Raw genomic sequence first — 25,103 nt, 5'->3', positions numbered from 1 at the left:
GTCCTCTGTCCTCTCGAGAATGAAATGGAGAAACTCGCTTCTACTTCTGAAAGGTGAGATCTCATCCGCCTGATTCTTGAGACATTCCAATTCCTATTCAATAGGAATATTGATTTCGATTCAGCAAAGGAGAAATTATAGTAAAACTGTGGAGTGAGCATTATTTGTCCGAAAGAAGAGACAATCGTACTTCGTAAAGTGAATGGCACGTTCGAGCTTTTTATTTACATCCGGTCAACAGATCATCATCCTCATAGAAGTTTGTGTGTTTCAAAATGGGTGGTTCGATAGATCATTATCGGGCTTCTAAATAATATTCGCAGGGAAAAAAGTGAGCAATAAATGGCGCGTTCGACTAGCAGACTTGTAGATCGATTCAGTCGTCCTTCTGTCTCGTCCCCGTCGATGACGAACTCTCACGGAGCTCCCTTCGCGTAACATAGTCATCTATGTACTTCGCCGGCATCGTTTGGTTAGAGCTGTAGTTATGATACAACAAAGTGCTTCTCGATCTTGCTATATACAGGAACAGTCAACCGCGACCATGAACCTTGAGGCCGGGACCGCGTCGCGTTCGCACAGGGCTTATTTAAATCTACATAATCAATAACTTAACAATCATCGTTTGCAGCGCTAATGTCTCGCTAGGAGTTCCGCTAGCGCCGAGATGTAACTCTGAGCCATTTGAAGAGTCTCGAACTTGGACAGTTTCCGGTCGTTGCCGAGGGAAGGCACGACGTCTCGGAGCTTATCGAAGGCAACATTGAGCGAATGCATTCGGCGACGTTCACGAGCGTTAGCGGCGAGTCGGCGCTTCTTCATCACGGTCGGAGGTGCTCCAGTCGAAGTGTTCTTCTTCGATTTTGAAACTTTCTTATCGTCTCGTGAAGCCTCCGTGGAACCGGTCGAGTATTCACTGCTTGCGTCTTCCATGTCTTGCGACTCGGTGTACATCATGTCGAAGGACTGTTGGGGAGGGCTCTGCGACACTGTGCTGAAGCCCGGGGACGATGATTGCTGTTGATTGAAGCAGTCACCGTAGAAATACGTCGGTTCGGTGGACGCGTACTCGCGGTGTTCGAAGTAGCTTGACACAAGAGCCATTCTGTCTGAGTTAAGGGATCTTGGCACGAAAGGTCCGATTCGAGTCTCCAGAAGTTCCGTGAGACGTTAAAGTAGTCCGGTGGGTCACAAGTGAGGCACTTTCGAAGTCGATCGAAGTCTAATCAACTGTGAAGTTCGCTCTCCTCGCAGCTCGGCTTAAATAAGCCGGACGCGACGAAGATGGAGAGAATGAAGATTTTCTTCTTGCCCGGACCGCCTTCAGCTCCGCCTCCGTCGAAGTCCGTCAGCTATCCAGAGTCCTTCACAGGCAGAAGACTTCAGACGCTCGGCGATGAGCGTCATCGTCCGCGTCGCGTCCGTCGGTCGGAGGCTGAAATCGGCAACTGATAAAAAAAAGACGATTCGAATGCGTATCAAAATTTCTTCACTAGTAGAACGCTCGACCGGACCGTCCGCTGCGCTGTATCCTGGCGTACTCCACAAGTTCATGAGACCGTATCGATGAGAGAGTAGGGTCCGCTTTTTTCCTGGTGGGCCGCAGCCCGGTGATCCTATCGGCCTCTATTAGGGCCGCAGTATTTTACGGAAGGACCAGGATTAGTGGTTCCTTCCCCATGGATGGAGAAATACCCACTTTCTCTGCACCTTTCTCTCTTTCTCGGACCTCGTTCCTGACACCTACTGGTTTGTAGCGATGCGACACGAGCGCTCTGTCGAAGTCCGCGAGAAGTTCACTCGGAGCTGCTCGTGAGACGGCTCCTCGCTGGTCTAACGAGTGGACTTCAGGAATTCTTTCGGCGAGCACGGCGAAAACGGTGAATTCACCGGGGCGCCTTGGAAGGAATTCTGGTCGGTGGCGCGCGGTCTCGTGAATGCTTTCTCCTTCTTCGGGTCGCTCGGTGGCTCGCTCAGTCGGTCGGTCGGTTAGTTAGTCGTTGGTCGTCTGAGAGACACCCCTAATTTAAGCGGCTCTCATGCGCTGGTAGCCACCATAGCGTCGAACCACGAGCGTCATCATCATCATCATGGCGGTGGTGGTTACCATCATCATCGTCATCACTTTCAACATAGAAGGCCATCGTCGACATCATCAGTGCCCTGAGCAGCATCGCTTTTGAGAGCCGATAGTCGCCGGTGTCCGTGTAGTTGTGATCGATGTCATAGAGCACGGTGTCAAAACGTCGTCAAGATCGCGAGAATAGGAGACGAGTATTTAGAGAAAGCACGATCTCCTCTCGCTCCCCATAGGACGAGTGTTAGAGTGAACGATAACGGCTGCGTTCTTACAAAATAAGCGAGACTCTCTGCGGTCTTTCGACGACGAGGACGCAGTTCATTATAGAGGTATCGTTTAGACTCTTTGACACTTCACTTCTGCGGCATTCTTTACAATGGGCATTGTAGATCGACGGGCGGCCGACGACGACAACGAGAAATTGAGTGCGAGAACGCTCGTTCTCAGAATCTCGCACAAAACGAGTCAAGAGGAGATGACAACCTCATCAAGACTTGAACCAGGAGCTCCGAGCGACGATTGTCGTCATCGGGGCGGGGCGCGACGCGGCACTAAATCTCGAGAGTTCCGACCAGAGTCACTTCGAACGTAGAGCGGAGTGTAGTTGGCTTAGCGAGTCGCTTTCGACTCTACGCTAGAGTTCCCCCTTCTCAGTCAGTCAGTCAGTCGGTCGGTCGGTCAGTCCAACGGTTCGTCGGTCGCTCGCTCGGACATTCGGTCAGCGAGAAAGGCTCCGTGGAGGAGAGGAAGTCTCAAGAGTCGTTCGAAGTGAGGACACTCCTCGACTTGAAGTCGCAGCGGATCGAACGTGGAGAGCAACATGGTCGGTCGCTCGGTCGACCGGCCATGCCGACACGACACTATAACAGTGGGCGTTTCCGTCCAAGGGGCGCGAACCCCAGCTTACATTGAACAATCCGTTGTTGTACAAAAGCCACTTTGAAGTCTCAATGAAAATGCGGTTTCGCCCTGAGTTCGGCATTGATACCCCGATGATGTCTGAGAGATTTGTTTCTTCCGCTACAAGTCGGCCGCGTTCGACTTTGTGCCGTGTCTCTCGTCCAAACTTCACAGACGACTGCCGGCATTTGCCGCAGACTGAGAATCGGTTCTCGTATTCGAAAGGCCTTCGGAACCGCTGTGCGCCTGTGGATTCGCACGTACCCGAGGAGAGATCGTAATCCGACGTGAGAGAGATGGAGGTGGAAGCTTCCAAAAAGGGATGCAGGGATCCCCGTGATACGAACCACGCAGTTTGTCGAGGGCTCCGAGCTTGTTTCGATGGACCAAATGAGTGCGCACGTAGGAATCGCATGAGAGGAAGCGTCGGGAAAAAAACCGAGGGGAATGGAAAGAAGCGGACCGCTCCCGTGAAACAGAGCCGAGATTTCCTAGGAGGGGATTTGCTGCGAGATCCGAATTCGAGCGAGGCCAGGGAAAACTGTCCTCCGGATCCTCGGAACTCACTCGGAGTAAATCGACAGTCGTCAAATTGATTTTTTCCCTCTTTTTTTTCTTGCTCCTCCGTTCTGCCTGATTCTCCCTATCTTCCTCATCGCTCCCCTCGAGTCACGCTGTCATGTGATGAAAAGTACTCGTGGATTCCCTCTTTCCAGACGAAAGGGATTTCATCTTCCTCGTCTGGGTCTCCCCTCATCCTATTTTGTCGGTAATCTTTTTTGCTGTTCGCCTCGACTTCGTCGTCACCGTCGTCGCTGCCGCCGTGCTTCCAAAAAGCCCTGCCTACTCTGTCCCTTGTCTTACTTTGCTTCAGCCCTTTTTTGTCTCTATAAGTGGAAAAACATTGTGAGCACAGGAGGAGTTCGCTGAGAATCTCAGTGTACCTCGACCCAACTTCTTCTCCTCACTGTCTTGTTATTTCGATTCAATTTGGTCTCGCGAGCCGCGTAACCGGACTCCCGGGAGACCTGACACAACTCAGTTCAGTCAGTGGTCCCTGCAGCGCTGTTGAATACAAAAACGAAGTCATGCCTGTGAGCGGAGAAGCTCGGAACTCCGAAATGTGAGCTCCGTGGTTCAAGCCCCGTTGTGGCCGATAGGGGAAATCAGTGCTGGTGGTCTATCGAATTAAGGTGCCATCGTTGTATCATGGGGGGTCTTCAATGCGAGTGACGAAAGAAGGCGCCTATATCAGAGGTTTGCAACTCCGAGAGTCAATACATCAGGTCATTCTGTTTTGGGAAGTCTATTCACAAGTCGTTTAAACGACGACTAAGAAAGCCAAATGATTGAGTAGACTAGCCTATTGAATAGCGGAGCTCGATAGCTTGTTGGCGACAAGCACTCGAGATCGAATCTCCGAGCGATCATTGTTGCAAGCGTCGCGAGCAAGTCCTAATGGAGCGTAATGAGATCGGTGGCGAGTCCGTAGCGGCTTCCCTCGACGAAGGATATCGACGAACTTCTGAATCGAATTCAGACTGGTCGGTTTCGGCTCTGAATTTATTTCGTACTGGAAGATGCTGGCCCGGATCGAAACACTCGACAACTCGACGGAACGAAGGTCCTCAACAGGCTTTTCTCATTTAGATCGAGCGAGACCTACACCCTGCCCTTGCATTGTTGATTAGGGATACGCGACAGCATTTGTGATTCGGATACCTTTTCCCTTGTGCCTGAAGTCATCTGTTTGTCTACCTCCTTGCCGACGAATGTAAATTCATTTGGGTATGCTTGTGAGCAGAGCTTCTTCAATGAACGAATGTAGCGGGTCTGAGCCGCCGCCGTCTTCGTCGTCGACGCATGTATGCTCGCTGCCTAGCTTGCAGAGCCGTTGGGACGGCGAACGACGGTGAGTTCAAACCGTGGGGCTCAAAGACAGCATCTGGCATGCGACTAGAGTCAGTCACTCACTCACTGACTGAAAGGAAAAGAACGAACGACAAAAAAAAGCTGATACAGCCGATCAGGCGGTCGCGCGACTGCGCGTTGCCGACGTCATTGAACTGCTCGCGCGCGCATAGACAACGGCCGCAAATCAAACACTTGAACTTCTGAGCTCAGATCACATTCGGAAAGTGAACTCGGCGGTGGAACTCACCTCAACACGATGCGGGCGCAGTTATTGTGGCAAAAAAATAGCAGCGAAAAAAATCAAATCAAATCCAGGGCGTCCCTAGGCCTGTCGAAGGTCAACCACTGCCTGATCGACTCAGGTCGACACCGACCGACGGTGCCGCTGGTTTTCATGACGCGGGAAGCGAGATTATTCGCTTTCACTTTTTCCTCGCATGAGTTTCCGCGATCAGCGCACGGGTCGCCCGTCAATCATCGACTCATCTCATGCGATTAGTCGATAGCTTCATTACGGCTTCGGATCGAAAGAGAGAAGAAGAGAGCAGTCGTGAGGGCTGAGAGGAGGTTTTTCGTCGTACCGTTCGGATCCACTGAGCTTATTCGGTCAGAATGACGTCCGGGTCTGTCGGAAACAATTTCTTGATCATCTATGAGCACTTTCCATGCCTGTCGAGCACAGGCCAGATCCAGAGCAAAGTCAGGCTGAAAGCGATTCGTCGACGTTCGGCCCAGAGCGTACGTATCCATGAGTACCACATACAAGGAGAATGCATTCCCTCGCCGCAAGCAGTCTGTGTCCGAGCAGAGAATAATGACTCAATCGGACCAATATTGAGAATGAAGTGGCAGAAATTTTATTGAGAAATATATCATTTCATTCCGAATCGTACCGGATTGTCTTTCTTCAACGATTTCTGGATTCGTTCTGCCTGGCGGCAGCCGCAGTCTCTGAAAATTGTGACAATTATACGACGCTCAAGAGGGGAAGAGACACAGCGGGTAGAGAGAGGGATCGAGGAACATGGAAAGCATCGGAAGAAGAAGCGATGTCACTGTATCCTAATAGAAACGCCCATCAGAACTTGCGGTCCGCGCCGACGTCGTTGTTGATATTAATTCGGTAGTTTTGGTCTTCGGTCGGCCGACCATTCTCTCTTCCTCGGTATCGGTTCGGCAGCGGAGACGTGAACGAGCGAGCGAGCGGAGGAACGAACGAACGAAGCAGGAGCCACGAGAAAAGCAAAGGGTGATCACATCGCGAGCCAAGGAGCCAATTCTTCAATTAAGTGGATGGGTATATAACACGGCGGCTGCAGCGATCGATTCTATCAAATTGTTCAATAATTTGGGAACATGGCTATTATTGGAACCAGCGGCAGTGACGGAAAAGAACGACTGGAGAGGAGATGAAGAAATACGAAACGATCCGAATATTGTGCGGAGCTCACGCGACAGATTGTCGCGGATGCGCTCAACGATACGAGCACGCGACCATCCGTCTGGAAGGAGAAAGAATTTCGGAATCATGAATTGATGACGGAATATTTTCGCGCATTCACCCGGATCACCGCGAACGATTCGCCGATAGAGACGTCGCAGTTCCTCACGTTGTTTGGCTTAGGGACGCGATCGACAGAAAGATGACTGGTCGTTTTTTCCCGCTCCCATCGGAAGCACGACGTACGGATGACGATATCCGAGTATCGGAAAGGACATCGATTCCTTTCTCGCGCTCGGGTGGCCGTTCCCAGGAAATTCTCCGCGCCACGCGCAAGATGAGTGTCAAATAAAGCGAGAGCAGCGACGGCGTGGAGGTCGAGGGCGACTGAGACAGCGGAAGAGAACGCGAATACCAGGGACGAGAGGATCCGCAAACTGAAATTCAGTCCTCTCTGCCTTCCCAATTGTTGCCCTTATTGGAAGGAAAATGACTGCGCTTCCCAGTTCTTTTCATCCTGAAACAAAAGCTCTCCGTATTTGTACATTCGTCCGTCTCCTGTGACTTTCCTCTCCACCTCTGCCGGCCTTCCATGGACGTAACAATGGAATAACTGATTTTTGCGTTGGGGGCGGGACGAGTGCATGGAGCAGTTGCGAAAGACCAGAATACCTCAGAGGTGCTCTCTGGCCGACATCGACTCGAGAATCCAATACCGCAGCGGTGATCGCGTCACTTATTCGCTTTTTCGTTGGGGATAAACAGTGCGGCGCTCCCAGAGCGCGGAATTCCCGCACATCAACAAGCGCCCTTACCTTCCATCTCCCAAGAACTCTACCGCTCTCTTTCGTGGCAAAAATCGGAAGGGGGCGGAGTCGGGATCCGAGTCGCTGCTCGTCCCCGGCTCATGCGATATCCCGAGATCTTCAAAGGATACAGTGAATTGATCGGTCTCAAGAGACGGTTTTCTGGGGCCCCCTATCTCTGAGGACTTGAAGTAATCCTGAAACTTCTCCTGTGGTTCCGGGCCATCAGGAATATCGGGAGCATGCGGACGAGAAAGAGAGCGGCTGAAAACACTCTCCAAAGGCTTTTAGGCACGCGTGTCCCACGGACGCTGTCGACAGGCTACCGAAAACTCACTTTCTCTCTGCGGAGCTCTCGAAGTCTCGGGAAAATGGAAGCTCCAAGGACACGTCGAAGCTTTCCGTCATCTCTCCGCTGCTAGGAACAGAGACAAATCGACACCTTCCTATGTCTCTTTCTGATTTCTTGCTCTGTCGTTTGTCCCGCCAACGTATACAAAAATACCGAGAACGAGGCAGCGTTTCTGTGGGAGCCATTGCGTGCTGGGTTTTCTCTGACCAAACGAAGGGAACGCTTAACGGCTTGTGAGTCCATGTTAACATGTTTTTAATGTGCGTTTGAAATGACCTTTCTTCTTGTTTGCTCACGGAAATGACATTAGGGTGTGCTGTTAACGTGCAATTTCAGGGGCCACCCAAGAAGACGGCTGCGGTCTTGGGTGTCTGTGAGCGGCGAGAATCGAGGTGATCCATAAGTCCACATACTACATGTTCTCGGCAGGCTGGTAAGAGGTTCTGTGAGTGTTTAATCAAGCTCGAGTTTTCAAATGACATCTTCGGGGGCCGAGTCTGCAGAATTGATCAAGACAAAACAAATGCGTCCCTCAGCCGTGCCCAAGACGTATCCACTACGGGAATTCTGCGCTGGCCGTCGGATGCTCGATTATTGGTCGAAAGAAGAATTTTCCAATAATACCTTCTGAATACAATATTTTCAGTTATTCGAGTCTGGAGGCAAATCAGGTGACCAATCGATAAGCTGATCTGCATATGCGAGGCGACAGGGGAAGCAGAGAAGGAGCGATCAATGAGTCGAGCATCAAGTGGCGGTTCCTCCTCAGTGAACGGAGTCTGGACAGACTGGTCACCGAAAACGGAGTTGGGACCCATTGGTCCGTTTCGGGTGCTGGAGCACCTTGCGAATTTCAACTTCCGTAAAGTCTAATGTGGCTTAAACGGCCGCAATTTGCGGTCGAAACGAGCGCACATGGGGAATGAGCTTCGAAACAGTAATCAAATGAAACCCATTACTGGCTACCGAATTACCCCTCTGAAAACTTTCGCAGTTCGAATGCGCTTTCTCTTGATTTTCTCTCGAAACCGGCCGTCCGGGACAGGAGACATCCGACTCATAAGGTTATCCACCGTCTGAGTAGCGCTGGCCACTTCGACGAAACGAGGTGTCTCAACCAGCCAAGGGAAGTACGGCTTCCGTATGCTTATCGTTGGGAGGTTGAAAGTCGCAAATCTCTTCTGTCTTGGAGTGTACGATCGGATAGAAGTTTTGAAAGGGTCTTATCCTCCCGAACGACTGATTTCCATCGCTAATTGTGATCTCTTATCTATCGTAGGGAGGGGGACAAGGGGGTACCCTTCGGGTAGGGCTGCCCGCTCGTCGTTGAGATTCCGTCCTTTGTTGCAGTTTCCTCTTCTGGTGATTCAGCCTCGCTGCGGGCTCTATCTGTTCTATTCTCCTATGGTTGGCCAACAGATCACCGACTCAGCTATCGCGTTCGCTTGCTTTCGACTCCTAAAGCCGGAACAGAGTAACCACGAGCGGACACAGAGACAAAAGCGCCAGCTTCCAAAGAAAACGATAATCCGAGAACTTCCTCGAAAAACGACGCCCTAGCTCATCCCTTTCATCGTCAGTGTAACGTGTGAGCCATGTACCGTCTCGAATCTTAATCATCATAAACGCCACGCTACTGGAATCATTCGAAACAGAGGCTAGCGCTCAGGAACGGCAGCGTCTGCGTGGAAGGATACCTCGTGATGCGAAAAGATAATGCGGTACCGGAAGTTCCGATATCAGCCGAGGATTTTACATTTCCTAAAACTCGCTTCACGCTCCCCGCGACCTCTCGTTCCGCCGTTGGGGCTCGATAAAATCACCTAAATGATATTCATGTCTGTGCTAGGGACTCTTTCCTCTGATTGTTCCGGGAGGGTCCTTGCCAATCCCGATCCCTGTGTGAGCTAGCCAGACGAAGTCACTGGAGCTCTCCACAGTATGTGCGAGTGACCCCATCGAGGAGTCCCAAATTCTTGCACAAACTCCCTCGTGATTGATGTTCTCTGAGCGGGGCTGGCGGTGATGGCGAAGCTTCTGAATTGGAGCAGCCGCCACAGCCGCTGTATATGTATGTATATAAAAAGATAAAACGTGACAGAGCCACACAAAGGCGTCAGGCGGAATATTCCGTTGGAATAAAGAAGCGTGCAAACTCTCCAGTTACTCGAAGCCCAAGCGGCAGACTCAAGATGATTTCCTGAGCTCTACCATCTCATTTCACGAGTCATCAACAAAAGTGGGCGAGTCCGTATCGTGGGAGAGAGGTCTCCACTGCCTAGCGGAGCTTCTTCGTTTATTTTGCGAACTCCCTCCGACCTGTTCCTGGTATTAAATACAGGTGGGAGCCTTATTTTCCCAAAGCGATGGCCAACTTCACGTCGACGGACAAACAACTAGGAGTTTGAGAGGTGCTCGATATGAAGGGGCAATAATTTATCTCGGCGGTGATTCAAAATACGCTCGGAGCAAATCCATAGATTAAGGAGACGGAGGTTGCCCTGAACCCTGAAGGCTCGAAAAGTCGACAAGCAAAGGTCTTATCGGAGTGGGAAAGTGGCAGACAGCGCTCATTCTGGAAAACTAATGGTCCAGGAGATTTGCGGACTCCGGCATCATGGTCGTTGTCGTCCGCGGGAGCAAGAGGGTTGGCCACCGCCGCGCCGCGCTTGTATGGAGGATACGCCTTCAATTTAGGCATGGATTCCCGAGGGAAAGCGAGTCCCGACTGGCGGGGACAGCGTGAGCGAGAAGCAAAGATTAAGTTCCTCGATTAATTATGCTCCACGTCATTATCTCTGCGATGACCGAAGCGAGCGACTTCGAATCGAGCTCGAGGGGTCCAATGCGGGCGCAAAAACGTGATTCTGGGCCGAGCAGGAGAACAGACGGTCGAACAGCAGACCTGTTTGACGAATAGGGAGCGAAAAACCGCGAATTTCCGCGTCCGGCGTACGTGAATTGCATCATACAGTGAATTCCGAGCTATCCCGATCAATATTCTCCCCGCGTTCATCGATTTTTTTCGCCATACTCTCCTGGTTTCCACGAACAGGAGATTAGCAAGCGTTTCCGCCTCGACTCCTTGCAAAGAAAACTCGATGGTTCATTCGTCCTGGAAACTCGTTAGAGCGAGGCTTCCGAAGGCTTCGTGGTTCATGAGATTTTTTTTACTGTGAGAGAACGAGACGTCGTCAGAGCGTCACTGAGTCGCGCACCGGGAGGATGCGTTCCGCGCTGGAACGTCGCGACGTCGGCGTCGGTGCATTGTTTCTTTGAAGCTCATCGATACTCCCGGAACCTTTGTTTCAGAGCTCGGCTCGAAAAGAAGTCTCCCCGAGATGCGTTGCCCTGCAAACTATGCCTGACGGAGCTCCAGGGCAGGCATCAATGCATCGAACGACGCTGAATGCAAGCTCGCTCGCTCGCATGCGTCCATAGCCAGGAAGTGTCTGTGGTCGAAATGAGCGATAAGATATACGACCTCTGGTTCGACGGATAAGCCAAATTAGCTAGCTGGTCTGATATTGAATGCCACTGAGCAAACAAGCGAGGAGCTCACTCCCTCCGCCGCCGATAGAGCGCTTCCTTAATTGAGTCCAGATCGCGCTCCATAAACGGGTTAGTGGTCGGCTGTCGGCAGAGCAGCCTTTAAACTAGCTTGTTTCCTGGCGCTGTCTCAGTCAGTCTGTCAGCCGGCCGGTCGGACGCTTGCTCGCTCGGTCTGACAGACAGAGCGCTGCAGCCGTAGTCGGCGCCCGTGAGAATAACCTCATCCGTAAAGAAAGGCTTTCGGGTTTTCAAGAGAAACTGCCGTGGGTGGCCTGAGAGCTTTCTGCGGTCGGTCCTGCGACGTCTCATATGGCTTGACTGCAAGCCGTCAGACGCTCTTGACGCACCGCTGGCTCACCGGATTTCCGGTCGTGGCGCTGGAAGCTGAGCGCCGGAAACCTCACGCACGGTTGTCTCCCGAGACCCAGGGGCAAATAGAAATATTTCACCCTCGGCTCTAGAAGCTCTACAAGCTCGGAACTCCAAGATGCTCGGATGTCCTTTTGAAGAAGTTTCTCGACCCTCGTGATCGATCGTGCTCTTGGAAGGTCGAGACTGTGGAGCAGCTCACTCCACTCTGTCCGCTACTCCGAGGATTCGAGGGGAGAACTCCCGCATATAGCCGACCGACAGGTCCTGGAACGACCAGAGTTCGGAAACAGATGACCAGATCATGCCGCGATGATCATCACGACCAGATCGTGAGTGGAACATATCGTGTTCGGGGGTAGTCGCTCCCGAGAGGTCAGCTCTACGGCAAACGCAACGTTTTAAATCAGACGTCGGACATATTTCAAAATCAGCTGATTGCAAGCTCGGGCCGTGCGGATGCGGATCGAAAGCTGCGCCTAATTAGGTCGATTCCCCTCTGCCTGAACTTTCGCCGATGCGTGCTCACGTTCGCCCGTAATCAGTCGGGGGTTCGATCAGAGCGTCGGCGAAAACGAATCGGGAATCGCTGATTCATTGAGCCCGGTCGGAATTCGAATTTGGGGGAAAGCTTTCTGCGACAAGTCATCGTCCTGAGCGGTCGCCGAGCTGGATACGAGGAGCGAGTGGAAGATTCCCGAGCGAATTCTTCAAGTGAACTGGCATTAACAGAGAATGATCGTTTGATTCTCTTTACGATTCGAAACAACTCAGAACATTCGACTCGAGCGCCGTCGGCGGTTCTTGGCTGCTCGGGCACCGCGTACGGCAGCCACGTTCGCTATCTTTTTTTTTCTGTCGCCCTATCGGAACCTACGAACGTACCTATGCCCGCCGCGTCGTATCAGCTGTCGGGTGAGACGAACAGGCGGCAGAGCTTAAAGGGTCGGCATCTCGGGTCTGTGACGCCCTCACGGACCATTATAACAAATTACGAACCTTGTCTTGCCGTTTACCTTTTCTTCGGTACGCAGGGCCAGGCTTTGCTTTTTTCTCCCTCGTTCCTCCCCGCTCCCTGCTCCGGGAGAGCGCCTCTTGCTCGCCGCGAGTCGCTTCCGCAGAGTTGGAAGCCGTACCTAAATGATTGCATAAGATTGTTTAATGTTCGCCACCCCTTTCGGATCTATCGGGATCTGACCAAGGCCCGTTCGCATCTTCAGGGATCTACTGTCGCGAATCCGCCTTGGATTGCTCGCCAGCTCGATCGAGAGAAGACACAGCTGTCCATGGAGCGCATCACGGCGAAGATCTCTCCATGCTTGTACGCGGTGCATCAATGCTCAGTCGAGGTTCCTAAGGTCGTCCTCATCCTCCTGGAGAAGGCAAACTCGATCGGGCTGGCAACAGAGTTCATCGCTATCGGGTGTAAGCAGGTCTGGTTTGCGAAGCGCGTACAACGCCTTATTATCTTCGAGAGGCGTTCATCCCGCTGCAGCTGATAGACGGCTCTGCCGCGTCAAGTCAAGCTGCTTGGCAACCGCGCCGACGATATAAAGTGAGACAACCTGACTCCTATTAAAGTCCCAACTCCAATGGAGCGGATGAGGAGGAAGTTTGACAGGTACGTCAGAGTCACCCAGGAGGGGCCAAGACGCCTCGGAATAGCAATGGGTACGATTGCTAGAGATCCCGGTGTCCTCGGACCGCGTCAACTCGGCCTCGGCGACAGCTCGGCCACTACGACAACTCGGCCACTACGACAGCTCGGCCACTACGACAACTCGGCCACTACGACAACCCGGCCTCAGCGACAACTCGGCCTCCACGACAACTGGGCCACTACGACAACTCGGCCACCATGGAGACTCCTTCTTTATAGAATCGGAGAATGACTGAATGAAAAGACTTTCTGAAAGAATCAAGGTGACTCGGTATGCCTTGTCTCTTCTCACAAGCGTCGGAAGAACGCGTCACTTGGTTTTTATGAAATCCTCTCACACAATCTTCGGAGGAAACTTGAATTGACTGGAATGTACTGTATGTACAGATTGACAACGTTGAGGGATTTCCGCTTCAAGGGTTCATTTTGTAGGTATGGGCGATGCCCCTCAAAGTCTCGCTTAAGGTATTGGTGTTTACGTTTCTAGGATACGTAGAATTCTACGGTCATTCTCAGCATACTTGTTCTTCTTCCCATCAGCGGCGTACCCGGCTATATAACGCTCCAAATCGGCGTCCTTGCTCTGTTGCACAGAACGGATTCCGTCAATGAATTTGAGCATCCCCGGGTGCTCGACACGGAACTGGCGCTGAAGACTGCGATGGGCCGCTTCCGCGTAGTTGTTCGTCCGGGATTCCCCTCGAAGCGAGCGCTCGTAGACGGTCCACATGGAAACCGGGAACAACGGGTTCCGGCGTGTCAGAGATCCATCGCCGCGAGCCTGGAGACGTCCGATATAATTGTCTTCGAAGTAATCCAGGACTGTCTGTAATTCCTCTGGCAAATCACTGCGGAGCTCGCGGAGCGCGACCTCCAGTCTTTCTGGGGGAATGAACGCGAGCGCCGAGATCATCTTTGCCTTGAGCTCGAAATCCGGTTCGTTACGATATCTTCTGCTCAAACCGTGAGCCGCGACTTGCTTCTTCATGTTTTGCACAAGATGAAAGAAGCATCCCTGAATCTGAGCATCGGGGAAGTAGGCGCTGAACGCGTTCATCAGGCCCTTTTCAAAATCTACGGAAACGCTCGTCGGGTTGAAGGCCGGCCATCCGAGTGTTAACATATCGAGCATCTAGCAGAGAAGCGAATGACGGGTTAGTTAAGGGGCTTAAGAATATAGGACAAGGCGACATTCTCAACTGCTACCGTCAGCTCAAACTTAATCTACGTTATCTTCTTTCTAGAAATTACCTTGCAATACGATTCTTCCGACTTATTCGGCAGAAGAGCGTAGCAAATCGGGGTCACGCATCCTGGACGTTCCGCAAGGATCACGAAGACTTGGGCGAACTCATTCGGGGCCAAACTAAAGGTCCCGTCACAGTAGATTTTCGAAACTCCCCCGATCCAGGAGGCCACCGTTTCTCTGCCGAAGAGGAAGATCCTGTTGGGATCGTCGGATCCCGAGTCACCGAGCAAGAACCGTTCCACAATCCCGGGGCTACTTTCATACACTCGATATTCTTCAGGGATGACGATATCCCGACGATCCGTGTAGTGCACCGAAGGTATTCCGACACGATTGCGAATTCTTTGTATCGTCCTTGTCAGCGATTTATTGCTCTCGATGCTCCCCTTGGCAGCCAGCGACGAAGTAGCACGTATCTTGTTGATGATCTGCTGCGGTGCTTCTAGAGTCTCCACCGCTCGACGTTTCATCGCTACCTTCTTCTGTTGGACTTCTATAGCTGCTGAACTCGGCATGTCAGTGTGAGCGCCTTTGATCGTGATCTCCCCAGTTCTAACAGACCTATGAACGCGGGCCGTGCACTTCTGACTTTTGCTGGCCTTGTATTGACAGCGCCAGAACTCTGTCTGTTGATCCTTACTCCTTTGCGCGAACACGTACAGATACCCGTCGTGGGCCAGTCTCTCTTTTCCTCGCTGACTTTCGACGGAAACTGACATCCTGATTCCTGTCTTCGCGGAGATGTTTCAGTCCGATGCCAGGCGTGGGATCCGTTCGGAAAGTCTTCGGATGCCTCGTGGTAAACATGCTGCACGTACGAGCAACGACGATAGCAACAACACCGACTACATTCTAGCACGACAGGCGGCGACTCTAAATACGGTCTTTCGGTCTAATGAGGTCTAAAGCTTCCCAGACCGTCTGTGGATGAGGGGAAGTGCCGAAGTGTTCTATGATTCTCCGAGGTCCGAGTGCAGTCAGGCGGGGCGTTCGGGCTTTCCAGGATGGATCAAAAGGGGCAGATTCTCGGAGAAAGCCGGAGCGCGGGTTTACGTGCAATTCTATAAAAAAAGGAGTCTCTATGGTGGCCGAGTTGTCGTGGTGGCCCAGTTGTCGTGGAGGCCGAGTTGTCGCTGAGGCCGGGTTGTCGTAGTGGCCGAGTTGTCGTAGTGGCCGAGCTGTCGTAGTGGCCGAGTTGTCGTAGTGGCCGAGTTGTCGCCGAGGCCGAGTTGTCGTGGACCGCGGTGTCCTCCAGCACTTCGCTCCTCACACTTCGCCATGTGAGCGCTGTTTTGCGAAATTTCTCCTCAGAACAGCTGACAAGCCTCGTCGAATCGTCTGTGGATTGCGATGCGTGCCGGATTGGCGACGAGAAAAATAAAAGACTGACGTTCTCTGAATAGACAATCTGGAAGCGCTCTTCGGAGATGGGCATCCGGGAATGGGCTCCCTACTCCCCTTCTGGGGAAGCACTCGTGACCTTGCGGGCGGATCCATAGATCGAACGTTCCCGAAAGGAAAATCACTCGTTCATTTTAGACGCTCGCTCAGAGCCATTTCGCAAGGCAGACGTTGGAGAAGTTTCTACCTCCGGGGAGTTTCTCCCCCGGGCTCGTCGTTCCACAGCGTCTGCGCCGTGCTCGCTCCCGACCGTGGCGTGAGCGGAAGCTCTAGGATCGTTCGCAACACTCACGCCAAGTGCGCGCCTCCGTCCACGGCTTCAACACTACTAGCCTTACTCCGCTTGTCGGAGTCCGAGCTGCGAATTCCGTCCTCAGTCGGATTCTCATCTCCGGGCGGCTCATCGATTCCGAGGGTTTCATCCCTAGCCTAAGCCTGGTGCTCCGAAAATCTATATGGAGTCACTCCGGTAGCGATCGATCGGACCGTTAAAAATAGTGCACCCATCAAGCGACCTTGAACCTCAATAAGCCCTCCACGGGGGCGCCGATGCCCTCGCCGGAGCCGATATCGTGTGTATCCGCGTCCGTCTGTCCGGACTCGCGCTCATTCGTTCCGAACAAAGTCGGTCCTGGGCAATGGGGTGCATCGGACAAGGATGCCGAGAGAAGCGAGCAGGATACCGATGCGAAAATTTCGACAGGCGCCAGATGCCGCCCTTTGGATGGATCCTCGAAATCTCCCGGGATGCGTCTGACTTCTCTCTGGAGGAGTTCGGAAAGTGGATGCGACAGTTGCTCTCGTCTCTTCCACTTGTCGTCGTATCCGTTCTTGTCGCCGCATGACAAATCCAAGCACGTATCCGCCGAGAAGTTTAGCTCGACTTCGTGGACTGGGACTTCTCGGTGTGCATTTGTGCACCGCTGTCGCTCCATTCACTGCTGACGTGCAGCTCTGGAGTCTCCGCACAAGGGAGCTCATCACGTATGGAGGGATTACTCAGTCAGTCAGTCAGTGAGCAGGATGCCACGTATCGCAGGGCTCGGGCTGTTCCCGAAACGCCACGAGATAAGCGCTGATGCTCCCTCTCAGTCAGTCTAGTTGAGAACGTTATCAGCACGAGTCTCTCCGCCTTCTGGAGTGATGCCACAGAAACAGCCTCGAGCGTTTCGTCGTGTTTTGGGGACAGCCGAAAGGGGGGAGAAGGCCATTCCCGTTCTTTCTCCAGGTTCTTTCTCCCCCTCAGGTGATCACAGGGAAATCCGTCCAGGGAAATATCTGCGGTCAGCCGACGACAGACGCGAAAGATGCTGCGACGCCACCGGGGGCTCGGCCCGAGACGCCGCTCGTTTTAGCGGCGAATACCGGGTCTGGTGGCTTCCCAGTAGGCGTAGTCTTTCCACTGCTATCTGAAAGCTAGTTCGTCTCCTGTCATCGAGTTCGGCCAGCCAGAGTGGATTACAAACTGCCCTGACATAAGATAAAGCAGACCGACAACGGTTTAGCCCGTCAGGCGTTAGCCTAAGTAGTTCTAATTCGCGATATGTTATCTGAGCTCGGCGACACGGCTCAGCCGGACTCGACCCGTTCGGACCGCTTGCGTCTCAGCGGGTGTGTTCACAGCGGACTACATCTCAATCCTTGTTCGCGGGAGCTTTATAGACTCCGAGTCTTTATTGGGTTTCGTGGTAGACTCAGCCAAGTCCACTTCAGAAACGGCAGCAGTAGCAGCATGAAGTAGGTAGCTAGGTACATACCTAGAGCAATTGCCGACGTCTTTCCCACGAGACCAGAGCAATTCGTTCTGTGTACCTCGGCAGCCTCGGCGACGAGCAAGGCACTGAAGCATACGCCTGAGAGCAGCTGGAAAACCTATTTTTTTCCCAGAGTGCTGCGTATTTTATTGACCCTGAATGGAGAGGCAGTCTGGTGGGAGGATGGGCGGGCAAGCGAGGACGGAAATCTTGGCTAGGGAGACGACCGTCGGCTTCCGAGTCCTCTGCAGGTACCTGTACGAAAATAGCAATCTCGGTACGTTTCGAGCTTATTGAGTGAACGAGGCTCCATGGAGAGATTGAGTTTGTTTCTTTTCCATCGTGACTGAGCAGCCGTCTTAGTTTAATACCATATAGTGCTCATCGATGGCCTGCAGTCCGTTGATTGAGATAAAATCAAGACAAACAAGATTGTTTTAAAACTGTCGTGGGCGTAACTCCACGGGGGTTAGGAACGTCTTTCGGCAGATTTTACGACGTAGAATTTCGTTTTTTTCCGATCCGATGCTGAGCTTCGGTTTCGGGATTCCCCTATAGGATCTCAGCTTTCGGTCCTAGCTCCGCATCAGCTCTGTTCCCATGACAGCCCCCCCCCACTCAAGCATGGCTCGTTCGCCGAACTTCTCGGCACATTTGATGGTTCACAAGGCTTTCACGTCCAGCGGAGGTCATGCTTCTCGAGACTGGTAAGGCTCGGCTAGGGTGACGACAGTGCTTCGAGGAAGGGTTTCGTCGTGATATCAAGTTCCCGCCCGCGCTTCGCTGCGGCAAATAGACGGATCGACACCAAGGACACGTTCGGCTAATGAAGGTAGACCGCCGCAAATCATGGTTCGTTTTCTAGCCATTCGTGTAGAGGTGAAATAGGAAAACTCTTGATCACACTACTGATTACTACAGAATCAGACTCTAGCGGATAGGATGTCGAGTTTCTTTATTCGGTAGTCGGCAGGGGTATCTCCAGCTCCTCGAACTCTGAGAAAACACCTCCCGTCAGCCACCACTTTTTCTGATATTCTTTTCGTGTTTCGCCGGTCGGTTCACCATCGTTGAAGGTGGTGTTCGCCATCGAACCGAGAACTATTTTGCCACGAAACTCTTTTACGGTTATCGACTTGATAGATACGGGACAGCCCTCCATGTCTGTTAATTTTTCCACGTGCTTGTTCCAGAGATCGAGCGAGACAATTTTCTTCGAGTCGTCAACCAACAACGCCGTTTGCTTTTTCTGAATGGAGCCATCGCGACATGTTATGTTCTGAACCGGGAGTAGATCAAATAGAATTGCCGTCAAGTCTATGAGGCAATTTTTCTCGATATTGAGAATGCTCGCAATCGAGGAACAGAGGGATTGAGTTTGTGGGATGTCGTCCCTCTCGATTTCTTTGATTTTCGAGATCTAGAAAAAGTGATTATGCGTAAGATGGAAGTATGTGATTGAGCGAGACCGGCGGCTTTGTTTTTACCTTCGAGAGCGTCACTTCACATTCATGATCCGTGGAACTGAAGTGAGGATTGACTGGCTTTGGTTTAAACCCCGTGATTCTATAACAGTGGTTGACCTGGATTGTCGAAAATACTTCATCTGTCTTGTCGCCTGACACGATGACACTAATTCGGGCTGTCTCGTCGGCCATGAGGAAAGAGAATAGTTTTCCTTCTTTTCCGTTTTTGGACCATTCCTTTATGGGTGTTTTCGAGGTCACTCTGCCCTCCAAAACTCCACCATATCTCGTCAAGACCACATCTTTTAGAAACCTTGTTTTTTTGACCATGGAGACATCGCAATCGGGGCTTGTCGTGTTGGATTTGCGCTTCTTGTTAGAAAATCCAGATGGACCCGGGACGTTCCTCGCATTCGTGGCATCGGCCATGATTCGTGAATGCTGGATATCGTTGTCTTGGTGAATCGAAACAAATCTCGCGGCTTTTTATACTTTTCGTCTGTGTCTCAGGACGTCTCTGTAGACAGAATACGCGTACAGAAGCGTATTTCGTATTCCACGAGGTTCGCTCTTATGTCTCGTCTAATTTTAGCTTTTCCACATCTCTTGTGATCGGTATGCAAGAATGAATCCGATTTTTCTCAGATTCAGGATGATGGTCGTGTTAGATACAGATACTCCGCAAGAACGAATTGGTATTTTTCATGCACGATCACACATGTGGATATGAAAAATCCAGATTTCGTCTCGCGGAACCCCAGAATACGTCTCACGGAACCCCAGAAATCTTTTCGCGGAACCGAAGAGTTGGGAAACACTGTTACGGATGATATTATCTTCCAAGTTCCCATGCGTTTCGATCGTATCCCCGTGAGAACGGGCTCGAGTACCAAAACTAATTCTTGACGCACAGCTCTGGTTTCCATGCTGGCCAGATATGATGACGATTTGGGGTTCTGATGCCTAGTGGGTTTCGAGATTAGAGAAAGATGACATGGTTTCTTGAATTCGAAAATCTATATCCGATTTATTTCGTATTGATCGCATGATCAACTTTCGCATCAGAGCTACTGCTCTCTTTCAGGAAAGGTACCTCTTTTTGCTCAATTGATGCTTCCCCGGATATGGAATCATCCTCGAATCTTCGGAATCAAAAACTCTCTTTAGACGTAGCTCCGAATGGACAATATTATCACCTCACCTTTCCCCATTCAATTTTTGTTTCTATTATATAAGTGATATCAATATCAACTGGCTCGATTGGAATATATTCGATAGTGCATCTGATTATTTCAAGGCTTGCGGATACACAATGTTCCTCGTTTTTCCATCTGGCGCGTAAACATATAAGTTAGAGGGGTTTCCGACCCGTGAGCATGCAACGTAGAGTTGTCCATGAGAAAAACATGGATTCGTCAGATCTAAACCACATACTTCTAAAGTTTGCCCTTGGCTCTTATTTATCGTCATCGCGAAAGCAAGTCTTACCGGAAATTGCAAACGTTTGAATTCGAAAGGCATATCCGTAGGTATCATTGGGATACGTGGTAGAAGAACGTCTTCTCCCTTGAATTTTCCGCTCAGTATTGTAGCTTCAATGATGTTGTCAGCTAATCTTTTCACTGCGAGCCTTGTCCCATTACACAATCTGGGTGGGTTTATGTTCCGGAGAAGATAATCGGAACTCCCAGTTTCAATGTCAATTCATGTGGTGGTAGACCAGGTACGTTCAATGAATTCAGGAACTCTATCGGATAGTTCACAACTTCTTCTTGATCGATCACAGTGTCAATCGATTTATAGATCTTCTCATCGCCTGTCACCTCATTTAAGATGGATGAGTTAATGTCATTCACATCAGAGTTCGTTGGGGCTAATATCGCTCGTGTACTTAGCCACTCGTGATTCCCATAATTTGAGGAAATCTCGGGAAAGATTTTTTGAATCAAATCCTCCTTGGAAGATGTCATCGTGCAGAAGTTCTTTGGCAGTGAAATGCATTCAGAAGAGTCGTCAGCGTCAATCGTTCCATTGCCTATGTCCAACAACTGGTTAGCGAAGACTTCTGCAGATGAATCATTCTGGATTAGAACACGCATGTTAATTCTCAGCGATAGTTTTTTTACATGTTGCCAAAGAGGTGACATTTTCAAACATGCATTCAATTCGTCTGCGGGTGTGGAACGTGGAATAACTGGCAAAGTTTGCCGGAAATCGCCTGATAGAAGGATCAAAGCTCCACCGAACAGACTCTCGTTGCCTCTCAGGTCTGTCAATAAACGGTGTAACGCTTCTAAGGCTCTTTTGTGCGCCATAGTGCACTCGTCCCAAATAATAAGATCGCAGGATTCGAGGATCTTCCCCATCCCTGACCTCTTTGAAATTTTACACGTTGGAGTCTCGTTGATATGTAAATTCAATGGCAATTTCAGCGCCGAATGGGCTGTTCGACCGCCCTCCAGGAGTGTTGCTGCGATTCCAGATGAGGCCATTGCGAGACCTATTTTGTTTCTTGATCGTATTGACGCCAGTAACAATGATATCAGGAAGGTTTTTCCGGTCCCTCCGGGTGCATCCAAGAAATAGAACCCACCTTTGCCTTCCGCGATTGCTTGTAAAATAGTATCGTATGCTTGACGTTGCTCTGAGGTCAACTTTGGAAGATTGTGAGTCACGAAAGACTTCAAGCTGTTAGTATCATAAATCGTTTCGCGCGCGAGATCGCGATCGAAGATTGTTTCCGCTGCTCTATCGGGTGCGGTCATACCCAATTGATTCAATCTCTTGTTAGCAATGGTCAAACATATAGTTTCGATATCAATCAAAGCTTCATTATAGATTGATGATGTGAATTGAAGGTGGTAGTCCTGACTCACTGTTCGGTATCGATGGAGAATATCCTCGCTCATATGATCTTTGAATTCATTCCAAAGATCTTGTGGATTCGAAGGGGAACATGTTGTTAGAATTATTGCAAACAGAATGCGTATCTGTTTAGGCATAGCAGTACTCGAAGCATCGTTGAGTGCTTTCCCCCAGTGCATATCATCTTCTAGAAGATTCAAGGCAAAGCAAGCTTCTCGATAGGTCTCGTGGACTTCGCCGTTCACCGTTCTCAGGTCTTGGAAAGATTGCGGTCCTCTCACGTGTACCAGCAGTAAGCGCAAATAAAAACATTCTTGATTGTTAGGATGAACCGTGTAGATTCGACCTAATGCATCGGTCGAAAACATACTCGGATGTCCCTCAACCGGCTTGCCTTGTTTTCGACGGCTAAATGCTTTCGTAGAAACATTCCATGTGTAGTACTTGGGCACTTCGGCGTAGAGGAGCGATCTCGCGAACGAATCTTTCGCGCACAATGAGAAAAAAGCTGTTAAAGTCGTTTTTGGTGGTGACGACGCCTTCGATTGCATATTTTCGGCAGTGAAGTAAACTCGTTGTCCATTTTCGAGATGCACAGCCAAGTGAACTACCGTAGGGTATCGTTCGTGTATCGAAAAGGACAGTATACGCCATACCGCCTCATTGCTGCTAATATACCTCCCCATTTGGTATCTTTTTATCTCGTCGATCGGTGCTGATGCGTTCCCCACTCCGAAGACCGCCATATCACTCCCCTTGGTTACATACTTGCAAATATATTTGATAGATTTGACCGAATTACAGTATTCGACATTAATGTGAGCTTTGAATGTTTTGGAAAGTAGCGGGGAATACGGTACGACCCAACGATTGTCGATTTCAACATCATGGTTGCGAACCCTGAGTGTTGTTGTTCTCCCTCCGTCTTCGATTGATCGTCGTCGATACTGAGGATATCCATCATTACCAGTTATGGTCTCCGCATGAAGATTCCGAGGGTATCTCTTCGTACAAATTCCGTCTTTCAAACACGGAGATTTGTTGTTGATCGCACCGCAAGGACCATGGATCATGTTTTTGGTGACGACCTCGAATAATCCTGGATCTGAATCTTTATCTGGTATTTCCGCTGAGATGACAGCATCTATATTGTCTGGGGTTATCTTGCGGATCAACCAAACCAAAACATGCGCATGCGGTAATCCTCTCTTTTGCCATTCGATGGAGTACATCCAACACCGCGGCTCTCCGAAAACATGGTGCTTGACAATGAAGTCCATCATTGCTTTCAATTTTCGCTTGAAAACACGCGCGATGATGTCATGACGGTGCGAAGCCGCCTGACCAGGAAACAAATTGTCTTTAATTTCATCCCAAGCCGGGTTGCATGTGATCGTGATGAATAAATCCGGACGGCCGTAGACCCGAACATACGTCATCGCATCTTGAGCATACTCATGCATATGACGTGGACTTCCAGTGAAAGTTGCCGGGAGGATAACAGAGTTTCCCACATGATTCGGATTCACATTCCCGTCTGTGGCTATTGCATCTCGTAAATGAATATATTCTTCCGATCGCAATTTGGTCTGATTCAGCCGGATGAACAAAAGACGTTCACTCTCGATTTTCGCATACATGTCAACTATATACTGATGGAATAATTCTCGGCATCTCAGTATATGATTATCATGGTTCTCTCGGATCATCAGACGATAAGAATAATAATTCATCGAGCTGACCTTTTTGTCCATCTCTTGGCCCGTTCGCACATTCCTCATTCTAATATTGAAATGGTAACCATCGTCTCCACTCCAAAACATCAGTGGATATTGTAATGCGTCGTAAGACCGATGAGTTTCAGCCACTCTCTGGAGATCGCCGTTTCTACGATGGAGAATGATGTCTCGCGAATTGAATTCTTCTCCGACTATCACGATTGCAACCTCATTGATTGAGGGCGCGTTGAAGCGATGCTTGTTTTCTCCAGTCGGTGTTTTGTCAGCTCTGATAACAACCACGTAATCGTCTTCGGGCATACGCTCCAAAGCAGTCGTGAACAACCGAACCAACTCGTTATGTTGATGCAAGAAAGCTTGCAAAGCTGCAACGATGTCTCTGTTGACACCTGAATGAAATCGACACCGCTGGTCAACTTGCTCGTCGAAATTCCCCATGAAATAGATTTGGAGGAATTGATGATCCGCCTCCGGCAATGGTAAAAGCGATCCAACCCGATGGTAGATTTGTCCTGATACTTTGAAGGTAGGCATAAAATTGTCTCGTATAATCTCCGTGGCGCCGAAAGATGTCATTTGAAAACATGAGTTGTACTTACGAATGCTTCGAAGAAAAAGATTCGCCTGACTCGTCTGGCCGAGCATTAACGATGCTAAAGGTTCCGGCGGTGAATGCACCTCGTGCAAAACGACCTTTCCCCCCGCACAACACATTCCAGGACTCTCATTCCTAAATTTGAATGCCCGACAGAACTGACAGACCTCATCCATTTTACCGATACTCACGCTGGTGTGCTTGCTATAATCATACACCGGATCGTACTCATAAGCCGCAAGTTTCAGATCCACGTGAAGGTTGCGCCTGGATTGAGTACACCTTCCCCTGTTCTCCAGTAATCGTGCCGATCTTCGTTCATCGGACTCATGCATACGGCTTCGGGCTGTTCGTAATCGATCTTCCTCCAATCTACTCTCTCTCTGACGACTATTTTCATGAAGTCGGGCTGAAAAATGACGATTCCGATCCGCTTCTAGCCGCAAAGTTCTCTGATCTTCTGTTTCATTCGAACGCGCTAATTCCTGTCGTGCTCTCTCCCGCGCGAGCCTCTCGTGCCTCCGATCCTCGGTCTCAAGTGCGAGTGATGCTTTCCGCTTCCTAACTTGACGCGTGGAACGTCCCAGAGAACTCCGCTTGGGGGCCATTCCTAACGATCATCAACGGGTAATTTCGAGTGCCGACTTTCAGGGCACGAACCAAAAATAGTGCATTCGGAACGCTACCATACGTTTGCCTTCAAGTTATCGAGTCGATCCAGAGAAGGCGATCTTCGTTATCACCCGGAGTTGAATAATTATTCGTACAACAACAACAACGAAGTATAGGAACGAAAGGGAAGAAAGAGAAAGGGCCTGGCGATTGAACCCTTATGAAATTTGATAGGTCTATAACCATCCCTAGCATGTCCTGACCTCGGTACCGGAAAATCGTCGCATTCCGATGTTTGGTTCGGGAGTAATCGCGATACGTACAGACAGACATACATTCGATTTTATA

General features: G+C 50.5%; 4 protein-coding genes across 4 annotated transcripts; all 4 read right to left on the bottom strand.

The window, feature by feature from the left end:
* Positions 1-633: 633 nt before the first annotated feature.
* LOC108864734 (basic helix-loop-helix transcription factor amos-like) lies at positions 634-1,104 on the bottom strand. Its single transcript, XM_018640918.1, has one exon. The coding sequence runs from the start codon at positions 1,102-1,104 to the stop codon at positions 634-636; it is 471 nt and encodes a 156-aa protein (XP_018496434.1).
* Positions 1,105-13,549: 12,445 nt separating this feature from the next.
* Positions 13,550-15,042, bottom strand: LOC100905260 (uncharacterized). Its single transcript, XM_003737924.1, has 2 exons — positions 14,326-15,042; positions 13,550-14,206 (listed from the first exon to the last, which is right to left on the bottom strand). The coding sequence occupies exons 1-2, from the start codon at positions 15,040-15,042 to the stop codon at positions 13,550-13,552; spliced, it is 1,374 nt and encodes a 457-aa protein (XP_003737972.1).
* Positions 15,043-18,433: 3,391 nt separating this feature from the next.
* Positions 18,434-19,373, bottom strand: LOC100905117 (replication protein A 70 kDa DNA-binding subunit-like). The gene is made up of 2 exons (XM_003737923.1): positions 18,966-19,373; positions 18,434-18,898 (listed from the first exon to the last, which is right to left on the bottom strand). Exons 1-2 carry the CDS (start codon positions 19,371-19,373, stop codon positions 18,434-18,436), a joined length of 873 nt encoding a protein of 290 aa, XP_003737971.1.
* Positions 19,374-20,231: 858 nt separating this feature from the next.
* Positions 20,232-24,319, bottom strand: LOC100904976 (uncharacterized). Its single transcript, XM_018640910.2, is given in 2 exon segments — positions 20,232-20,620; positions 20,623-24,319. Coding segments are annotated over 2 exon segments (4,086 nt in total).
* Positions 24,320-25,103: the final 784 nt, after the last annotated feature.

The sequence above is a fragment of the Galendromus occidentalis genome, unplaced genomic scaffold (genome assembly GCF_000255335.2).
Source record: "Galendromus occidentalis unplaced genomic scaffold, Mocc_1.1 scf7180000075683, whole genome shotgun sequence".
Taxonomy (NCBI): Eukaryota; Metazoa; Arthropoda; class Arachnida; order Mesostigmata; family Phytoseiidae; genus Galendromus; species Galendromus occidentalis.
This window is presented reverse-complemented; position numbering and strand designations above follow the sequence as displayed.

Excerpts from the sequence above, each read along its gene's own strand:
- LOC108864734 (XM_018640918.1), bottom strand. The coding sequence starts at position 1,104 with ATGGCTCTTGTGTCAAGCTACTTCGAACACCGCGAGTACGCGTCCACC.
- LOC100905260 (XM_003737924.1), bottom strand. The coding sequence starts at position 15,042 with ATGTCAGTTTCCGTCGAAAGTCAGCGAGGAAAAGAGAGACTGGCCCAC. Across the intron at positions 14,207-14,325 it reads CGGAAGAATCGTATTGCAAG|ATGCTCGATATGTTAACACT; the intron begins GTAATTTCTAGA and ends CTTCTCTGCTAG.
- LOC100905117 (XM_003737923.1), bottom strand. The coding sequence starts at position 19,373 with ATGGCCGATGCCACGAATGCGAGGAACGTCCCGGGTCCATCTGGATTT. Across the intron at positions 18,899-18,965 it reads GTGAAGTGACGCTCTCGAAG|ATCTCGAAAATCAAAGAAAT; the intron begins GTAAAAACAAAG and ends CACTTTTTCTAG.